The sequence below is a fragment of the Stegostoma tigrinum genome, chromosome 25, assembly GCF_030684315.1.
Source record: "Stegostoma tigrinum isolate sSteTig4 chromosome 25, sSteTig4.hap1, whole genome shotgun sequence".
In the NCBI taxonomy this organism is placed as follows: Eukaryota; Metazoa; Chordata; class Chondrichthyes; order Orectolobiformes; family Stegostomatidae; genus Stegostoma; species Stegostoma tigrinum.
The window spans coordinates 22,566,585-22,586,520 of record NC_081378.1 but is presented as its reverse complement, the minus strand read 5'-3'; the positions used below and the strand labels follow the sequence as shown (position 1 = coordinate 22,586,520).

The following is a 19,936-nucleotide window of genomic DNA, read 5'->3' as shown; positions in this document are numbered from 1 at the left end:
GATTTCAGAGAAAAAAAAAAGAGAGAGCTAGGAGACTTGGATACAAATCTCACCTGCTGCTCAGGAGTGCCTCAAAACATTTGAGTAGGTTGATTAATGCATCCCAAGGAGCACTGGTGGTGCAGAGGCAGAGACGTGGCTTCTTGAGAGCATGTTTCTTGTGCCCGGAATGCCTCGATAGAAATTCAGTCTTCTTCCGCCAAAGGCGCTGATATGGCCACATCCATCATGCCCATCTCAAATTCAGAAGTCTCAATGATTGATGGAGTGGGTGAAGCCCGTCATGGGTGCCGGCAACTTTTCTGAACGTTGAGGAGCAGGGCACTGTTTGTGAGTTTGTAGCTTTTCTACGTGCTTGTTCAGGTCCAGTGCACTGACCCAAATTTTACATGTCCTGACCTCACATGAACCATGCCTCTTACCAATGCAGGGCCATTTCTGTGGTTCTCACAACAAACATCATTCCGTGCAGTAAACTGTCTCCCTTACTTGGAGGAGTCTAGCGTCTGGCACTGGCATGCCTGATGCTGTTTCATCTCCACTTCAGTTCTGGGAAGAACAGATTTAATTTGGTACACAGTCTTCTACCCATTAGCAACTCTGCTGTTGGAATTCCCATAGTTATATGTGGCTGGTCCTATGACTATGACAGCTTGGTATCTAGCGAGGCTGTAGGCTGTTTCTTCAAGCTTGCCTTCAAAGTTTGGACCACTCTTTCTTCCAGTCCGTTGGGTGATGGATGGTATGGAGCTGCCCTTGTATGTCAAATGAGGAAACATCCAAATTCCCTGCTGGTAAGCGATGGCCCGTTACACGACCAACACTTCCATGAGTCAACGTGTTGAAAAAGTAAAGATTTTTATGGTCATGCCTGTGTTTGATCAATGAACTCTAAGCACTTCCAACACGAAGAACACTGCCCATGAAATAACCTGCGTGGTCAACATGCAACCATGTCCAAGGATTACCTGGCCATTCCCACAGATGTGGTGGAGCTGCTGGTGGTAGTTTTTGTCCTTGTTGGCATGCTGGCCACTGCACCACTAACGCAGCTATGTCTGCTTCCAATCCTGGCCTTCAGATATAAATTCTCACCAGCGTCCTCGTTTTGGAAACCACTGGACAATTCTGGTGAAGTTCAGCTAGTACCTGGCAGCGACCTTTGCTCCAGATAATCATGCTTGCTCCCATAAAAATTTGCAGTCCTTTACTGAGAGCTGGTCTTTCTGGGTCCAGAAAGGTTTCTGGCTGCGAGAGCCCTTTGGCATTCCCCCGTCACCATTAGTTGTTTCAGTTTTCACAGGACCAGATCTGTGTGTCCAAATTCTGATATTGTCAGCTGTGGCTACAAGACCAGATGTGTATCTACCAATGGGAGGCAGCTTCCCAGTCTGTGATCCAGCTTGTAATTGTACACACTTGGTATCAGAGTCCACTGCTCAATTCGGCCCAAAACTATAGGCGGTACTCTTTAAGACAACCTAGCAGGGATTTGTGGTCTGTTATTATTACAAATTATCATTTGTAAAAGGTATTTGCCGACTCCAAACATAACCGCCAAACCTTTCTTTATCTGGGCATATTTACGCTCTGCAATAGTTAAAGTCCTGGATGCATACACTATTAGACATTCCACTCCATTGGGCCATCCATGAGTTAATACCACCCTGATGCTGTATAGAGAGGCATCACATGTGAATACCAGATCTCACTTAGGATCTTAGTAACAGATCAATAGTTTCTTCATTTCACTGAAAGCTTTGGCTTGGCTACACGACCATTTCTAAGGCTGATCCTTTCTTCAAAGTTGATGCAAAGGTGCCAGGATGGATGCCAAGTTACAGATAAACTTTTCATAATAATTTACCAGCCCAAGCAAACACCTAAGCTCCAGAGAGACATGGGAGCCAGGGCTTCAAAATGATACAAAACAAGGACAAACAGGTGAAAGGGTGCTTAGTCAGAGTGAGGAATGCGAGATTATGGTTGCACAGGAGGCGCACAAAGAAGATCACCATTAGCAAGATCATGATTATTTGAACTTACAGTGAGGTCCATTCAGCAGTCTAATAATGGCAAAGAAGATGCTGCTCATGGACCTGTTGGTGCATGTTCAAGCTTTTGTATCTTCTACCTGACTGAAGAGGTTGGAAGAGAGCATTACCAGCATGGGAGTGGTCTTTGATGTTGACAGCCTTTCCACTGAAATGAGAAAAGTGGAGTCCACGGATGAAAGGTTCGCTTCTGTGATGGACTGGGCTGTGGATACAACTTTCTGTAGTTTCTTTAGATCCTGAGCAGAGCAGTTGCCATATTAGGCCATTATGCACCTGGATAGAACACTTTCAATGGTGCATCTGTCAAAACTGGAGAGATTCGTTATGGATATCGAATTTCCTAAGCTGCCTGAGGAAGAAGGTATGTTGTTGTGCCTTCTTGGCCATTGCATTTATGTGGGAGGTCCAGGACAGATTTGTCACTTATCGTCACTCCTAGGAACTTGATGCTCTCGACTCTGTCCAACTCAGGTCTATTGACAGATAGTGGCATGTTCTCCTTTCTTCCTGAAGTCAATGATCAGTTCTTTTGTTTTGCTGACATTGAGAGAGAGATTATTAATCGTTGCACCACGACACGAACCCTTCTATCTCCTTCTTGTATTCTGATTCATTATTTGATATCCATCCTACCACAGTTGTGTCATCAGCAAACTTGTAGATGGTGTTCATTTGGAATACATAGTCATAAGTTTACAGGGAGAACAGTAAGGGGCTAAGAACACATCATTGCAGGACAACAGTTTTGAGGGCTATCATGGAGGAGATGCTGCTATCTTCACTGATTGCAGTCTGTAGGTCAGAAAGCTGAGGATCCAGTTGCAGAGGGCAGAGATGAGGCCTAGGTCAGAGTTTTGAGATTAGTCTGGAAATGATTATGGTGTTGAAGGCAGAGCTGTAGTTGATGAGCTTGGGCTTGACATAGGTGTTATCCTGATGTTCCCAGGATGAGCACAAGCTAAAGGTAATGACGTCCATTGTGAACCTGTTTTGCCAGTAGGCAAATTGCAGGGGATTGAGGCACTTTGGAGGTCAGAGTTACTGCATGGTCATCATTTAGGCACAATGCATGTTCTTCTTTAGTACTGGGATGATAGTGGTCTTCTTGAAGCAGGCGGGGACCTCAGCTTGTAGCAAGGAGAGGTTGAAGATGCCAGCATATACCTCCTCCTATTGGTCCACACAGGATCTACATCCATGGCCGGGGACTGCATCTGTACCCATCGCTCTCCTCAAGTTAACTCTCAGGAAGACTGATCCGATGTCTGCAGTGGTGACACAGGGAACGGGTGCGTCTGGAGCTGTTGGGGAAAGTGATACTGTGCCACTAGCATTCTGCTCGAACTGAGCATAGAAAGCATTCAACGCATCAGAAAGGGATGTGCTTTCATCTGCTATCTTGCTGTGCTTCATTTCATATCCCCTTATGTTGTGCAGGCCTTGCCACTGGCAGCAGACATCCATATGGCTGGTTAGGGCCTCTAATTTGGTCTAGTCCTGACTCTTGGCATCTCTTGATGGCTTTGCAGAGGTCATATCTGGACTTTCTGTACAGGTCTGGGTCATCTGACTTGAATGCCACATGCCTAGTCTTCATTAGGGAGTGGATTTCCCTGGTTATTTCGTTAGGGCTTCACTCAGGCAGCCATTTTCTAATTGAAGAATGTTGAGCCAATCTAGGTGAAACTTTGCCCCAAACTTGGGCCTGAGCTTTTTACTACAATCACTGGTAACTGAACCAATTGCTTCACAGAGAGTGGAACTGAAGTTATACACTTAATCTGAAAAGGCATTCCAGCATACATTCTCAGCCTAGCTGAGATCTTGCACAAACTTAAGGGTTGGAGTCCAGAGCAAATTTTATTAAAAACTGGTTCTGTGATCACTGACATGGGCTATGGCAGGACTGACGTCCATGAGAACTGGGTGACAGTTCAGCCTGATGTTTATTTTGATTGGTGCTGATTTGGATGTTGCTAAGCAATTTAACTGTTCCAACTCAGATGTAGGTGGAATTTCCAGGGTGTGCTCTTTCCTGGATACTGGACTATGAATTATCTTACTGAATTTAGGTCTGGGACTCCCTTGCTGTCTCAAATCTATATATGCACAGCAACTACAATGGCTTGTGGACCCAGATCCTGAAGAAAATTTTAACCATTTGGCCAGGGCTTGGCTTTGTTTTGGAGTTTTGCTACAGGTTACAGTCCCTCTGTTAGTGATGCTATGCAATTCTCTTTACTCAAGTGGTGTTCCCCAAGCTCAGGTGGCCTGTTGACGATCTTCAATTCTAAATCGGAACACTCTGTAACTCATATGCTCCACTTGTCCTATTTTCCAATGACAAAGCCAGTTCTATTACCTGTTTGAAGTCCAGTTGGGCTTCAGCTAATAGGTACTTTTGCATTGTTACATCAGTAATCCCACATACCAACCGCCTCTGAACATCTCATTAAGAGATAAACCGAGGTCATGTACCTCCGTCAGTCATAGGATCAAAGCTATGCAACATGGAACAGCTCCTTCCGTCCAACTCATCCATGCCGACCAGATATCCTAAATTAATCTAGTACCATCTGCAAGCATTTGGCCCATATCCCTCCAGACACTTCCTATTTATGATCAAACAGCCTTTTAAATATTTTAATTATACCAGTCTCCAGCACTTTCCCTGGCAGTTCATTCCAGACACACTCCAACCGCTGCATGAAAATGTTGCCCCTTAGGTGCCTTTTACATCATTCCTCTATCACCTTAAACCTATGCCCTCTACTTTTGGACTCCCCTACCCTGAAAAAGACCCAATCTATTTACCTTATCCATGCCCCTGCTAATTCTAGAAACTTGTATAAGGTCAGCCACCAGCATCCAAAGCTGTAGAGAAAATAGCCCCAGTCTATTTAGCCTTTCACTGTCGCGCAAACCCTCCAACCCTGGCAACATCCTTGTCAACCTTCTCTGAACCCCTTCAGGTTTTGCAACATCTGTCCGAGAGGAAGGAAACAAGATTGGAATGCAGTATTCCAAAGATTGGCCTAAATAACGCCCTGTCCAGCCTCAATACGACCAATAAAGGCAAGCATACCAAATGCCTCAAAGACCAAAAGAACTGTGGATGCTGTAAATCAGGATCAAAAACAGAAGCTGCTAGAAAAGCTCAGCTGGTCTGGCAGCATCTGTGAAGAAAAGAATCAGAGTTAACATTTCATCTTCGGCGACCCTTCCTCAGAGCACCCTCAGGTTCTGACGAAGGGTTACCAGACCCGAAATGTCAACTGATTTTTTCTTCACAAATGCTGCCAGACCTGCTGAGCTTTTCCAGCAACTTGTTTTTGTATAGTAAATGCCTTCTTCACTATGCTGTCTACCTGCGACTCTACTTTGAAGGAACTATGAACCTGCACTCCAAGGTCTCTTTATTCAGCAACATTCGCCTGGACCTTACCATTAAGTGTACAAGTCCTGTCCTGAATTGCCTTTCCAAAATGCAGCACCTCACATTTATCTAAATGAAACTCCATCTGCCACTCCTCGGCCCATCTGATAAAGGTTCCATTGTACTCTAAGGTAACCTTCTTTGCTGTCCACCACTAATTCTAGCGTCACCTGCAAACTTACTGAGCATACCTCCTAAGTTCACATACAAATCATTTATAAATGACAAAAAACAGTGGACCCTGCACCGATCTTTGTGGTATACCACTGGTCACAGGCCTGCAATCTGAAAAGAAACTCTCCACCACCTTCTGGTTCCTATCGTCCAGCCAGTTCTGCATCCAGATGGCTAGTTCTCCCTGTATCTCACCATGCTAACCAGTCTACCATGAGGAATCTCGTTGAATGTCTCACTGAAGTCCATTTAATCATGTCCACTGCTTTGCCTTCATCAATCCTCTTCATTACTTCAAAAAACTCAATCAAGTTAGTGAAACATGATTTCCCACGCACGAAATCATGTTGACTATCGCCAATCCTTGTCTTTGCAAATACACGTAAATTCTGTCCCTCTGGATTTCCTCCAATAAACTTGCCCACCCACCGATGTTAGGCTCACCGATGTATAGCTTCCTGCCTTTGCCTTACCACCTTCTTAAATACTGGCACCACACTAGCCAAAATTCAGTCTTCTAGCAACTGTGTGGCCATCGATGATGCAAACATCTCAGCAAAGGGCCCAGCATCACATCCCTAGTTTCCCACAAAAGGTCTGGGTGCACCTCATCAGGTTTCAGGGATTCATCCACCCTTATGCATTTTAAGACATCCAGCACCACCTCTATGATATGGATGTTGCTACTTATTTCCCAAAGTCTTCTATCTTCCAAATCCTTCTTCCAATAAACACAGTCGTATGATACTCATTTTAGTATCTCTTCCATCAGCCTTGCTAATCTTTAAGGGTCCAATTCTCTCCCTAGTTACTCTTTCGTCCTTCATATATTTGTACAATTCTCCTTATGCTTATTTGCAAAAGCAATCTCTTATGTCATTTTTACCCACCTGAGCTCTCTCTTAAGTATACTTCTACTGCCTTTATACTCTTTTAGGGGTTCACTGGATCTCTGTTGCCTATGCCTGGCAGAGGCTTCCTACTTATTCTTAACCACCAACTCAATTTCTCTAGTCATCCAGCATTCCTTCATCCAGCGCTACCAGCCTTACCTTTCACCCTAATGAGAACATAGTGTCTCTGGACTCTTGCTGTCTCACTTTTGAAGTTTTCCCACTTTCTAGCAATCCCTTTATCTGTGAATATCTGACTCCAATAAACATTTGAAACTTCTTACCTGATATTGTCAAATTTGGCCTTTCTCCAATTTAGAACTTCAACTTTCAGATCTTGCCTTTCCTTTTTCATCACTTTTTTGCAACAAATAGAATTATGATCATGGGTCCCAAAGTGCTCCCCAACTATCACATCTCAGTCACCTGGTCTGCTTTATTTGCCAGGAATGGGTCAGGTTATGCTCCTTCATCTGTAAGTGCATCCATATACCAAACCACAAGATTTTTCTGAACACACTTAAATTCTGCTCCATTCAAGCCCTCTACACTATGGTAGTCCCAGTCTATGTTTTCAAAGTTACCACCCTATTGTTCTTACAGATGATACAGTTCTCCTTACAAATTTATTTTGATTTCCCAATTACTATCGAGGGCCTCTCGTACAATCCCAATAAGATGGTCATTCCCTTCTGATTTCTTAGTTCAAAACAACTTCCTTGGACATATTCCCAGGAATATCCCCCTTAAGTACAGCTATAATGCAAAGCTTAATCAAAAATGCCATTCCCCCTCCTCTTGCCCCCCATTTCTATCCTTCCTGTAGCATCTCTCCCCTGAAACATGAAGCTGTCAGTCCTGTCCCTCACTGAGTTTTGATATCCCAATGCCATGTTCCCAACCATGCCCTGAATTTATCTGTCTCACCAATTAGGTCTCTTGCATTGAAATAAATGCAGTTTAATTTATCAGTCGTCCCTCGTTCTCTGCTTTGTTCCTGCCTGCCTTGACTGTTTCACTTGCTCCTTTTTCCAACTGCACCAATCTCACTATCTCCATGAGTCCTCCCACCAACCCCGTAAGAGTTTAAATCTTCAGAGCAGCTCTAGATTTCAATTCAAGTACAATCCATCCTTCTTATACTACTACCCCACAAGAGATTCCAATGATCCAAAAAAAGTGCATATTTCTCTCCTACACCAGCTCCTCAGCCATGCATTCATCTGCCCAATCCTCCTATTCCTACACTCACTAGCTCGTAGCACCAAGAGCAATCCAGATATTAAAATCTTCAACAATCTATTTTTTGAATTCCTACCTAATTTCTTATATTCTCTCCTCAGCACTTCATCCTTTTCTCATCCAATGTCGTTAATTCAATTGTGTACAACAACCTCCTGCTGGTCCCTCTCCCCTTTCAGAATATTCTGCATCCAATCCAAAATATCCTTGATCTTGGCCCCAGGGAGGCAACACACCATTCTGTTATCTCGTAGTCGGCCACAGAAATATTTGTCTGTGCCTCCGATTAGAAAGTCCCTTATCATAATCAATCACTTGGAACCTGATGTACTCCTCATTAATTAGAGCCAGTCACACTACCAGAAACCTGGCTGTCAGTATTACATTCCCCTGACAGTCAATCACCCCTACATTTTTCAAAACAGCATGTTTGTTTGAGACGGGGATAGCCACAGGAGACTCTTATAACTACCCGGCTACCCATCTTACCTTTCCTGTAGGGAACACTTGCTGTTCAGCATACAACTGGTCCTATTTGTCAGCTTCACCAAATTGGCATCTCATTGTTAGATATGTTGGTGCTGCTCCTGGCATGCTGTCCTGCAAACTTCGTTGAAGCAGGGCTGATATCTTGATGGTAATGGTGGAATGAGGGCTATGCAAGGCCATGAAGCTGCAGATTGTGATGGAATACAATTCTGCAGTTTTTGATGGCTCTCAGCACCTCCTGGATGCCCAATCTCAAGTTGCATGATTTGCTAATACTATCCTAATTAGTACAGTCATAGTGCTGCACAACACAATGGAGAGTATTTCATACATGAAGATGCGGCTTTGATTCCACAACTGGTAGTCACTTTTACCAATACTGTTACGGGCAGATGCATCTGCAGTAATCAGACTGATGAAGTGGAGGTCAAATATGTTTGTCCCTCTTGTTGTTTCAATCAACAGCCCTTCAGGTCCTGACTGTCTCAGTCAGTAGTGGTGCTGCTGCTGAGGCACTCTTGGTGATGGAAATTGAAATTCTCCACCCAGATTACATTCTATGCCCATACCACACTTACAGCTTCCTCCAAGTGGAGCACTGATTCCTCACCCGAAGGAGACTACAGTGTGCAATCAGCATATTTCCATGCCCACGTTTGACCTGATGACACAAGACTTCATGGGATCTATAATCAAAGTTGAAGAGTTGACACAAGGGACACTGAGACACTGTTTTCAAAGATGAGGAAACATAGAACAAGGGCGTATAATTTCAGTACGGAGTGTGGGGGTGATAATTTAGTACTGAGATCAGGAGACATTTCTTCACTGAAAGGGTTGTGACTCTTTGGAATTCTCTACTTTATAGCACTGCACTATTCTTGAACATATTTTGGCCCTGGAAATAAAAAGATTTTGAGAGTGGGTGGGAAAGTTGCACTGATGCATAAGTGCAGCCAGGATTTATACTGAATAATAAAATGGCTCCACAGACATACGGTCTTGTCCTGCTCCTTTTTTAAAAAAATGTTCTTTAAAAACTCTCTCAAGACATTTGCAAACTTCTAATTCTAAACTCATACAATTCTGCAGTTTTTATCCTTCTACCATTGCAAGCCATGTCTTCATGCTCCCAGACATGAAATTCTCAAATTCCCTCTCTAAGCACTTCATTTCTCTTTTTAAGGCAGACCTTTAGTTTTACACTCCTGTCTGAAACACAGTATCTACTTTTGTTAATGTTTATGACAGCACCTTGGTAATTTCTTTACATTAAAGACACTTTTCAAATACATTGTTGATGCACTCATTTAAAATTATGACAATATTTGCAATTTCTGAAGTTCATATGTAGAGCATCTTTTCCAAAATCCAACTTCTGGTTTGATGCAAATACTAAAATTACTGCCACAACTTTTTAAAACACAATGCTGTAAGAGAAGGTCTCTTATGCAATATCACAAATGAAAAGGCATTCATATGGCACTAAAGGAACACAAGTTGCAGTTGTGCCTAAAGGCAGTAATCTAATATTTCATTCTTCAACAGTAGCCTGTTGTAAGAGACAAATCCAAGAGGCAGTATCAAACACTGAAATATTTATTCCATGACAAATTCTTTTAAATATTCATACACATAGAAATTACACATACATTTGAAACAATGTTATGAGATGGATTTATTAATATAATAACCTGAAAATATTTTTTACTTTTCCATACGCTTACAAAGTATCCTGAAATCTTATTGCGGCAGAGATCCATGGACAAATGTTCAAAATTTCAAAAGGTTGCTTAATGAATGCCTTGTGTTCAGAAAAATTACGCCTTATTTTCATGGCAGGGAGTTTTCCTGATCAGGAACACGTATTACCAGTACATGACGCCAATTATACACAAGGCTTTTATCTGTAGGATTTACTCACATAATTTATAAAACACAGCCTGAAAGATCACCAGTTAGTACCAATAAAACCTAAGGAACTAACTGTATTCAGAACGAACAGATCAATCTAATAAGAATTAGAACATTTTCTTAGACACCCATAACAAAAGTGTAGCTGAACATCTTATAATGGAAGAATTTATTTAAATATTTGGTGATTACTCCATAAACACCAAATGGCCATGGTAGAGGGGCAGAAAGAACTATCAGCTCATCGTGGCAAGCTTCAGTATTTATCTGCATGTGCTGCTTAAGTTTCTATATTCTGTGCGCTTTGATGTCAGTGCCTGTACAGGCATGGACTGCCATGTTCATTTCACACCAATTTGCTTTTGTAAAGTTGGGTCAGTAAATAATGTAATCAATTTGTTTTTATTGTAACCAATTCACATTTTTGGATCTGCGTTATTCCTCTAACGGTTAAGGAACATCATATTATTGGGAAATGTACATACAAGTTGCAGTGTCATTATGCATTCATGTTTCACTTACAAACAAACCATTAGCAGCATAACACTCCACTCTAGTGATGTTAAGATAGAAAGAACTGCCGATGCTGGAGACTGAGATAACAGTATGGACCTGAAGGAACATGGTCTGAAGAAAGGTCCTGACCCGGAAAGTCAACTTTCCTGCTGCTCTGATGCTGCCTGGCCTGCTGTGTTCTTCCAGCTCCATACTGTGTTAACATGAGTGATGCTGCTTTGTACTGATGTATGCTCATTGCTCCAGCTGGTGGTGTTCACATTTATGAAATATATGCATATTGCAAAATATTTCTTTGCCTATCTTTCACAGAGTTACATCACTGCTTTTTACTCATTGCTTCCAAATGGTGAATGTTGGCTGCTATTTAGCCATTTTGATCAGTAGTGTAAAATTCAAATGCTCAGCACATGGCAGAATTCGCCAATCGCCAACTGAGAAAGACTTTCTCAGCAGTCTACATAAATGATTTGGAGGAAAACATGGCTGGTCTAATTACTAAGTCTGCAGACAATGAACAAAGACTGGTGGACAGTGAGGAGAACTGCCAGAGGACTCAGCAGGATATACATCAGTTGGAGACATGCTTAGAAAAATGGCAAATGGAGTTTAATCTAGACAAATGTGAGGTGATGCATTTTGGGAGGTCAAGTACAGGTGGAAATTATACACTGAATGGCAGAACCCTTCAGATTATTGGTCTGTAAGGGTGATTTTGGTGTGCACATCCATAGGTCACTGAAAGTGGCAGCGCAGGTAGACATCGTAGTAAAAAAAAAGGCCAATGGCATCCTTCCCTTCATTGGAAGGGGCATTGAGTATAAGGATAGGCAAGTTGTTCTGCAGCTTTATAGAACTTTAGTTGGGCCACACTTGGAATATTGCATAGATTTCTGGTCACCACACTACCAGAAGGATGTGATAACAAGGAGTGGAGCTGGATGAACACATCAGGCCAGGCAGCATCAGCGGAGCAGGAAAGCTAATGTTTCTTCAGAAGGAGTCCAGACTGAAATGTCAGCTTTCCTGCTTCTCTGTTGCTGCCTGGCCTGATGTGTTCATCCAGCTCCACTCCTTGTTATCTCAGACTCCAGCATCGGCTGTTTCTACTATCGAGCAGAAGGATGTGGGATGCTTTGGAGAGGGTACAGAAAAGGGTGTTGCCTCGTGTGCAGGATTTTAGCTATGAAGAAAAGTTGGATAGACCGAGTTTCTTTTCACTGCAACGCAGGAGGTTGAGAAGCAACCTGATAGGAATTTTTAAAAATTGTGAATGGCATGGACAGAGTCGAAAGTATGAGACCTTTTCCAAGGATGGGGGGGTCAACTACTAGGGGACATAAGTCCAAAGTGTGGGGGCAGTTTAAAAGAAATGTGCAAGGCAAATTTTTCACACCAGGGGTGGTGAGTGCCTGGAACATGCTGCCAGAGGAAGTAGTAGAGAGCAGACACAATAGCAGCATTCAAAACTAATACGTGAAAAGGAAGCAAACAAAAGGATATGGGGTTGTGTAGGTAAAGACAGTTTTAGTACGGAAGGGCAAAATGTGTCGACACAGGTCTGGAAGATCTGTTCCTGTGCTGTATTGTTCTTTGTCGTTTGTTCAGTAAATTGTGAAAACTTCATGGACCTGGGAAGACAGAGTGGTTGCAAGAGTGTGTGCATGTGAACGCAGAGATTGTAGTTAGCCAAAAATACACACATCCTTTGTTTCCTTCTCCTCCTCCCTCTCAAAGCTGATTCTCCACTGGGCCAGGAGGGCAGAGTCCTGGCTAAAAGCAAACCCATTTCTATTTCTAATTCCCATTTTTAGGAGTTCCACCAAGGCCAGCTCAGAGTGCGCTCCACTGGAAGCAAATTCATGATCAATGTTAGTTATATGCAACTCCATAGCTTTGCCCCAGTAACCAACCTGTCAGCTGATCTATCTTCCTCCAGTTTTGTTTCTTAGGCAAAAAGGCAAAACAAGGTCTTATTGGTTACCTCTGTCTTTTAATGGTCAGGTTCATGCTTTAAATATGTTTAATGTTGTACCAAAACACACCTTTCTGAAAATTTTCTCATTGGCCCCTTGAAATGACAGAAGAATGTAAACATGACCTGTTAACAGAAATGAGGACTTCCCTGGACATTGCAAAGCATGATTCCGAAACTCTACCTTGAATCCCAACACAGACTTCAAACTTTCCTATAGTAACGGAAGATAAATCACAATACAAAACTTATAAAACAAAGCTAAGTGAGATTAGAAACAGATGCAAACAAAGACAATACCCTAAACGGCTCACATGTACCTCCTTACGATCAGCAGCTTGGCGTCTTGGTGAAAATGGTATCTAATCATGGGGTACCTAAAGAAAAGGGGGCAAAAAAAATAAACACTGTACCAATTTCCCTCGGGCTTTGAAAAAAAACATTATTTGTCACGTTAAATTACCATGCGTGCCTAACATTTGATTATTATAAATCAAATAATGGAAACTCACCCTATGGATTCAGAAAAGAACACAGATGCAGGACTATGTACACTGTTTTCATCCAGGAACATTTAAAGTGTAGGCATAGGTGACTTCAAGTTAAAGGAGAAATGTATTTTTTAGAAACTTACTAGCGGCTATCGATATTTGAAATAATGTGGATATTTATTCAGCCTCAAAGATTCTATTTGCACTATTCTTAAAGTTATGCAGGACAGGATGCTATAAAATCAAGAAATGAAACCGTGGATGTGGATTACCACACAAATAATTCACCACAAAAAAGGGACAGCTAATTGGATAAAATAATCGGAAAAGCTGAAACTGGACTGTTCAGGGACAGTTAAATTGCAAAGCTGGTAATCTAGCATTCAATTAATACACACTATTCCTGTACTAAATTTAAATGAATTGAGGTAGTTTGATGACTGCTAACACTTAGGTTGGGATCAAACATCTACCTTGCTTTGAATATCCATAATTCATATTTTAGAGGTATAAGTTTTCTTCTCAGGAATATAAATCTTTGGTTAGGGATTGAATAGTGCAATGTAACTTAGATGGTAAGAATATAATAACAAAAGGATGCCTTTCATTATCTCAATTTTTAAAATATTTATGAGGAGGGGAGTGGAATCTTCAAGAGCAGGGAGGCAAATGCAAGGCTGGAAGGAGATACAGTAATCAGAAATAGCAAGTTGAAGCCACAGGTCAGTCTGGAACAGGCCAAGAAGCAAGGAACACCCATTGGATTAAACTGCATCCAATTCAACACAAGAGGGCTGACAGTTAAGGCCAATGACTTTGGCACAGATAGCTACATGGGACAGGAATAATATAGCCATTGCAGAAACATGGCTAAGGGAGGAACAAGACTGGCAGCTTAATGTGCCAGAGTACAGGCAGAGGTTGAGGAAAGAGCGGAGTGGTGTTGCATTTTTGATTAAGGGGATTATCAGAGCAGTAGTCAGAGATGAAATAACTGAGGCTTTGTGGGTGGAGCTAAGAAATAAGGGGATGGTAATGTTACTGGGGTTGTACTATGGCCCCCAAATAGTCAATGGGAATTAGAGAAACAAATATGCAGGGAGATTGCCGAGATTTCCAGGCGCAAAAGGGTTGTCAAGTGGGGGATTTTAATTTTCCTATCTGGCACTGCTATCGTGTTAAGGACTGAGATGGGGTGAAATTTGTTAAATATGTTCAGAAAATTTTCCTCAAGCAGTATATAGATGGTGCTACTCAGGAAGAGGCAAAACTCAACCTACTCTTGGGAAAAAGGGCAGGACAGGTGACAGGCACGGGAGTACTTTGGGACCAGTGACCATAGTTCTACAAATTTAAAAATAGTTATGGAGAAGGACAAAACTGGTCCACGAGTTAAAGTTCTAAATTGGCTCAAGGCAAATTTTGATCGAATTAGACAGGGAGATTGCAGTAGTTTGTTTGCAGGCAAAATGGACATCTGGCAAGTATATCAACCCGGACCCCGCAATTTCTTCTCTGGCCTTTTGCAGGGTTCTTGGATATATCTGATCAGGACCAGGACATTTATCAACCTTCATTAATTCTAATACTTACAACACCACCGCTACTATGATATGTTCAAGTGTACAGTTCTCTGAAAGTAGAGTCACAGGTAGACAAGACAGTGAAGAAGGTTTTTCACACACTGGCCTTCATCAGTCAGGGCACTAAGTGTACAAGTTGAGAGGTTATGTTGTAGTTGTACAGGATGTTGGTGAGGCAACACAGTGTTCTGTTCAGTTTTGGTCACCTTGCTAAAGGATGATGCTATGAAACTAGAAAGAGTGCAGCAGAAATTTACAAGTACATTGCCAGGACTCAAGGGACTAAGTTACAGGAGAGGTTGGACCAGCTAGGACATAGTTCTTTAGAGTACAGGAGGACGGAGGGGTATCTTATGGAAGTCCATAAGATCATAAGAAGCACGGATAGGATGAATGCACACAGTCTTTTTCCCCAGGGTTGGGGAAATCAACGACTAGACAGCATCAGTTTAAGGTAAGGGAGGAAACAATACATGGGAACCTGAAGGGCAATTTTGTTTTTTTTTTAAACATAGAGGGTGCTACGCATATGGAATGAGCTGCCAGCTGAAGTGGTTGAGGCGGGTACATTAACATCATTTAAAAGGCATTTGGACGAATACATGGATGGGAAAGGTTTAGAAGGATATAGACCAGGTGCAGGCAAATGGGGTTAGCATGGATGGACGTTTTGGTCAGCATGGACCATTTAGTACTGAAGGGCCATCTTCGTGATGGTGGATTCTATGACTCTAGTTCTCAGATAAAAGCAGCTAAGGTCGTTGAGAGAAAAACATTCCTTGGTGAGACTAGAATTCTGGGAAAAGGAGACAGTTATAAACTCAATTAGAGATATAAATTATGAATGTGGGTCAAAACATTTAAAGATTTGGTCTTGAAGCCAATGGATAGTTTATTTATCTTCTGTTTGGTACATCCCAAGTACATTACATTGCCAACAAGTTAGGCAGTGGAAGTTGGGGTAATCCCTTTGGTTTAATTTGCGTGTATGTGTTTGCTCACAGAAGCAAGCAATCAGTTCAGTTCAAGGCTAGACTGAGACTGCTGCAGCTCAGAGTGAAAAGAAAACAAAAGTTGGCAGGCTGGCAGTCTAATCAGAGAAAATACTAACGTTATCATTCATCAAACAGAATATAATGGGAGCTCAAGTTCAAATTTGAACCAATGATATTCAAAAGAAGAGAGGCTGAAAGATTTGTCAGGCTTGGAGACAGAGGAAGAAATCTACATTAATTCTCAGTGAAAACATGCAGTTAGACAGGGGAATGTAGAGAGGGATAATGGGAACTGCAGATGCTGGAGAATCCAAGATAATAAAATGTGAGGCTGGATGAACACAGCAGGCCAAGCAGCATCTCAGGAGCACAAATGTAGAGAGGCCTAAATTGGAAGAGTTGAGAAGTCCACACCCATGAGGTTTTGGAAAAAAAAGTCAGAGGATCACCTAGCCAAAGTTAAATAGAAGGATCCATATGAAATTTCATTGATCATAGGATAGCTGGAACATGAAGAAAAACACAAAGTGAATTCTAGAGAGCTGTGGCATACGTCTGCATTGGTCCCAGAGAAAGAGAATTAACTTTAAAGGTTTTCTAAGTTAAGGATTCACAGCGTATGTAGTTATATAATACTTTAGTCATGCTTGCTTTGTCTTTTTTAAGATATTCAAAATAATGTTTTTGTTTTGACATTTTGTTTAAAACATTAAATCTTGAGGTGTCCTCTATTCCATGCAATCACTGAATGTAGAATTTCTCTTCAAATGTTAATAGTCTCTCTTACGATGGTAAAGACCCACATTAGAAAGTAAACTCAAAATAGTTAATCAAAATATAATCATGTAAGTTAATTCTAGTTCATGAGATGATAACATGATTTCTAACATATCTATTTTCCAACAACTTCTGTTGCAATGGAAAATAATACAAAAATGGTCTGTGTCCACTCGGTTTTATCTATTATCTGTTAGAACAGTGAACTGTGACACATTAATCTAAAAAGCAATTTAGTGCAGAAAATGAGGCACATTTTAACCAGAAAGAAAGAAAAACAACAAATTAAAAATAAATTGAGGCAAAGAAGTGTTCTATTATGGATTCATTGGCCACTATGTGATATTTTCAAAACTCTAAGGTTTTAGGAATTTCTGATCAGCGATACTGTAAAAAAAAATTAAAATATTCGTGTAAATATATCAAAGCTAACTATCCACTATGGTTTTCCAAAAACTGCTTGTAGCCATACAGTTATGGTAAACTTATATTTTTCAGGTGAAGCAGTTTAGATCTAGGAGAAGCAGGTGGTTAAAAAAACTGAAATTCGTAAAGACGATAAATCCTCCAAGGTGTCTCATTTCTCATTTTCAACTATCTTCTCATAGTTGAAAAGTAAAACCTCAAAAACTAGTGACCTCAGGATCGTACCAGTGTCACATGCTAGTCAGAATAGAAAAAGCAGCATATATTGGATGAACAAGTCACTAAAAATAATGATAGAAAAGGATAGACTAAATAGAAAAGTTAAAGTTCAAAACTGGAGTAAGGCCAATTTTGACGGTGCTAGGCAAGTACTTTCACAAGTTTATTGGGGGTTGGAGGCGGTGGGGAAAGAGTGCGGATATTTGCAGATAAAGGGACAGCTGGGAAATGGGAAGTCTTCAAAAATGAGAATCATGATAGTCCAGAGACAGTACGTTCCTACTAGGATGAAGGGCAAGGCTGGTCGGTGTAGGGAATACTGGATGACTAAAGAAATTGAGGATTTGGTCAAGTAAAAGAAGAAACTATATGTTTGGTATACACAGCAGAGACCAAGTGAATACCTAGAAGAGTATAAAGTGATCAGGAGTACATTTAAGAAGGAAATCAGGAGGGCAAAAAGAAAGGGAAGGCTAGGCAGCTTTGGCAAATAGCGTTAAGAAGAATCCAAAGGGATTTTACAAATACACTAAAAGGACAACAATTAGGCAAAGAATAGGGCACAGAGATCAGCAAGGCCACATATGTGTGGAAACACAGGTGATGGAGGGGTGTGGGGGCAAGATACTAAATGAATATTTTGCATCAGTTTAGTCAGGAGGATATGGAAATCAGAATGGGGTTAACAATTAAATCGTGACATCTTGAAAAATGTCCCTATTACAGACGTGGTGACGCTAGATGGCTTAAAATGCATAAAGGTGGATAAATTCCCAGGTTCTGTATCAGGTGTACCCTAGCACTCTATGGGAAACTAGGGAAGCGTTTGCTGGGTACCTTGCTGAGATATTCGTCTCATTCATAATCACAGGTGAGGTGCTAAAAGACTGAAGGTTGGCTAACATGGTGCCACTATATAAAGAAAGGTGGTAAGGAAAAGCCAGGAAACCATAGGCCGGTGAGCCCGACATCAGTGGTAGGCAAGCTGTTGGGAGGAAATCCTGAGGGACAGGATTTACACGTATTTGGAAAGGCAAGGACTGTTTAGGGATAGTCAACCTGGCTTTGTGAGGGGGGAATTGTGTCTCACTAACTTGACTATGTTTTTTGAAGAAGTAAGGAAATGGATTGATGAGAGCAGGACAGTGGATGTGATCTATATGGACTTCGATAAACATGGTCCCTCATGGTAGGCTGGTTAGCAAGGTTAGATCACAAGGAATACAGGAAGAATTGACCATTCAGACACAGAACTGGCTCAAAGGTAGAAAACAGAGCATGGTGGCGGAGGGTTGCTTTTAAGATTAGAAGCCTGTGACCAGCGATGTGCCACAAGGAACGATGCTGAGTGCGCTGTTTTTTGTCTTTTATATAAATGATTAGGATGTGAACACAGGAAGTACAGTTAGTAAGTCTGCAAGTGACACCAAAATTGGAGCGTGGTGGACAGCAAAGAAAGTTACTTCAGAGGACAATGGGACCGTGATCAGATGGGCTAGGGAGTGGCAGATGGAATTTAATTTCGATAAATGTCAGGTGCTGCATTTTGCAAAGGCAAATGAGGGCATGGCCTATACACTTAACACTGAACAAAGAGACCTTGGAGTGCAGGTTCATAGTTCCTTGAAAGTGGAGTGCAGGTAGGTAGGGTAGTGAAGGTGGTGTTGGTATGCTTGCCTTGATTGGTCAGTGCACTGAATATAGGAGTTGACACTTGATGTTGCTGCTATCTAGGACATTGGTTAGGCCACTTTTGGAACACTGCATGCAAGTCTGATCTGTTATAGAAAGCATGTTGTAAAACTGGAAAGGGTTCAGAAAGAAATTACAAGTATGTTGCCAAGTTTGGGGGCGTTTAAGCTTCAGAGTGAGGCTGAAAAGACTGGGGCTATTTTCTGGGGAGTGTTGGAGACTGTGGGGATAACCTGATAGAGGTTTATAAAATCATGAGGGGGACGGACAGGGTGAATAGACAAGATTCTTTCCCTGGAGTGGGGGAGTCAAAAACTAGACATCAAAAGTTTAGGGTGTGAGGGTGAAGACTTAAAAAAGGGACCTCAGGGGCAACGTTTTCATGCACAGAGTGGTGCGTGAATGGAATGAGCTGCCAGAGGAAGGGATGGAGGCTGGTACAATTACAACATTTAAAAGGCATCCGGATGGGTAAATGAATGGAAGGATTTAGAGGGATAAGGGCCAAAGCTGCCATGTGGGACAAGATTTATTTAGGGAATCTGATAGGCATAGACAAGTTGGGCTGAAGGGTCTGTTTCTGTGTTGTACATCTCTATGACTCTAAAAGGATGGTGTGAGGGGGAGGATTTCAGATTCCTGGAGCATTGGGACTGGGGCTCTGCGAGAGGTGGGACTAATACAAACTGGACAGGTTACACCTAGGCAGGACCGGGATTGATGCCCAAGGGAGAGTATTTATTTTTGCATTTATGGGGGGCTTAAATTACATTGGAACGGGGGTGGGAACCTGTGCAAGGAGTCAGCGGAAGGAAAATTGGGACAAGAACAAAATAAAACAAGAAAGAGAAATAAGAGAAGTGATAAGCAGACAACTCAAAAGGCCAGAATCAAACAAGCAACACCACAGTAAAAAAAATGGGAATGCGACAAGAAACACTAAAAAGATAAACCTTAAGGCATTGTGCCTGATCACACAGGGCATTTACTATGAAGTGGATGAATTAATCATGTAAATAGATGTAAATGATATGACATATAGTTAGGATTACGAAGA

At 41.7% G+C, this 19,936-nt stretch overlaps 1 protein-coding gene across 8 annotated transcripts in view; it reads right to left on the bottom strand.

The window, feature by feature from the left end:
• The window catches only part of srpk2 (SRSF protein kinase 2), a 246,823-nt gene that overhangs the window by 205,135 nt on the left and 21,752 nt on the right, over positions 1–19,936 (bottom strand). For 3 of the 8 annotated variants that reach the window (XM_048553858.2, XM_048553853.2, XM_048553855.2), the window contains exon 3: positions 13,017–13,073. The exons of the other annotated variants lie outside the window; for them this stretch is intronic. In XM_048553858.2, coding sequence (XP_048409815.1) covers positions 13,017–13,073 — 57 coding nt within the window. The remainder of the gene's footprint in view (positions 1–13,016; positions 13,074–19,936) is intronic. 8 annotated transcript variants of the gene reach the window in all.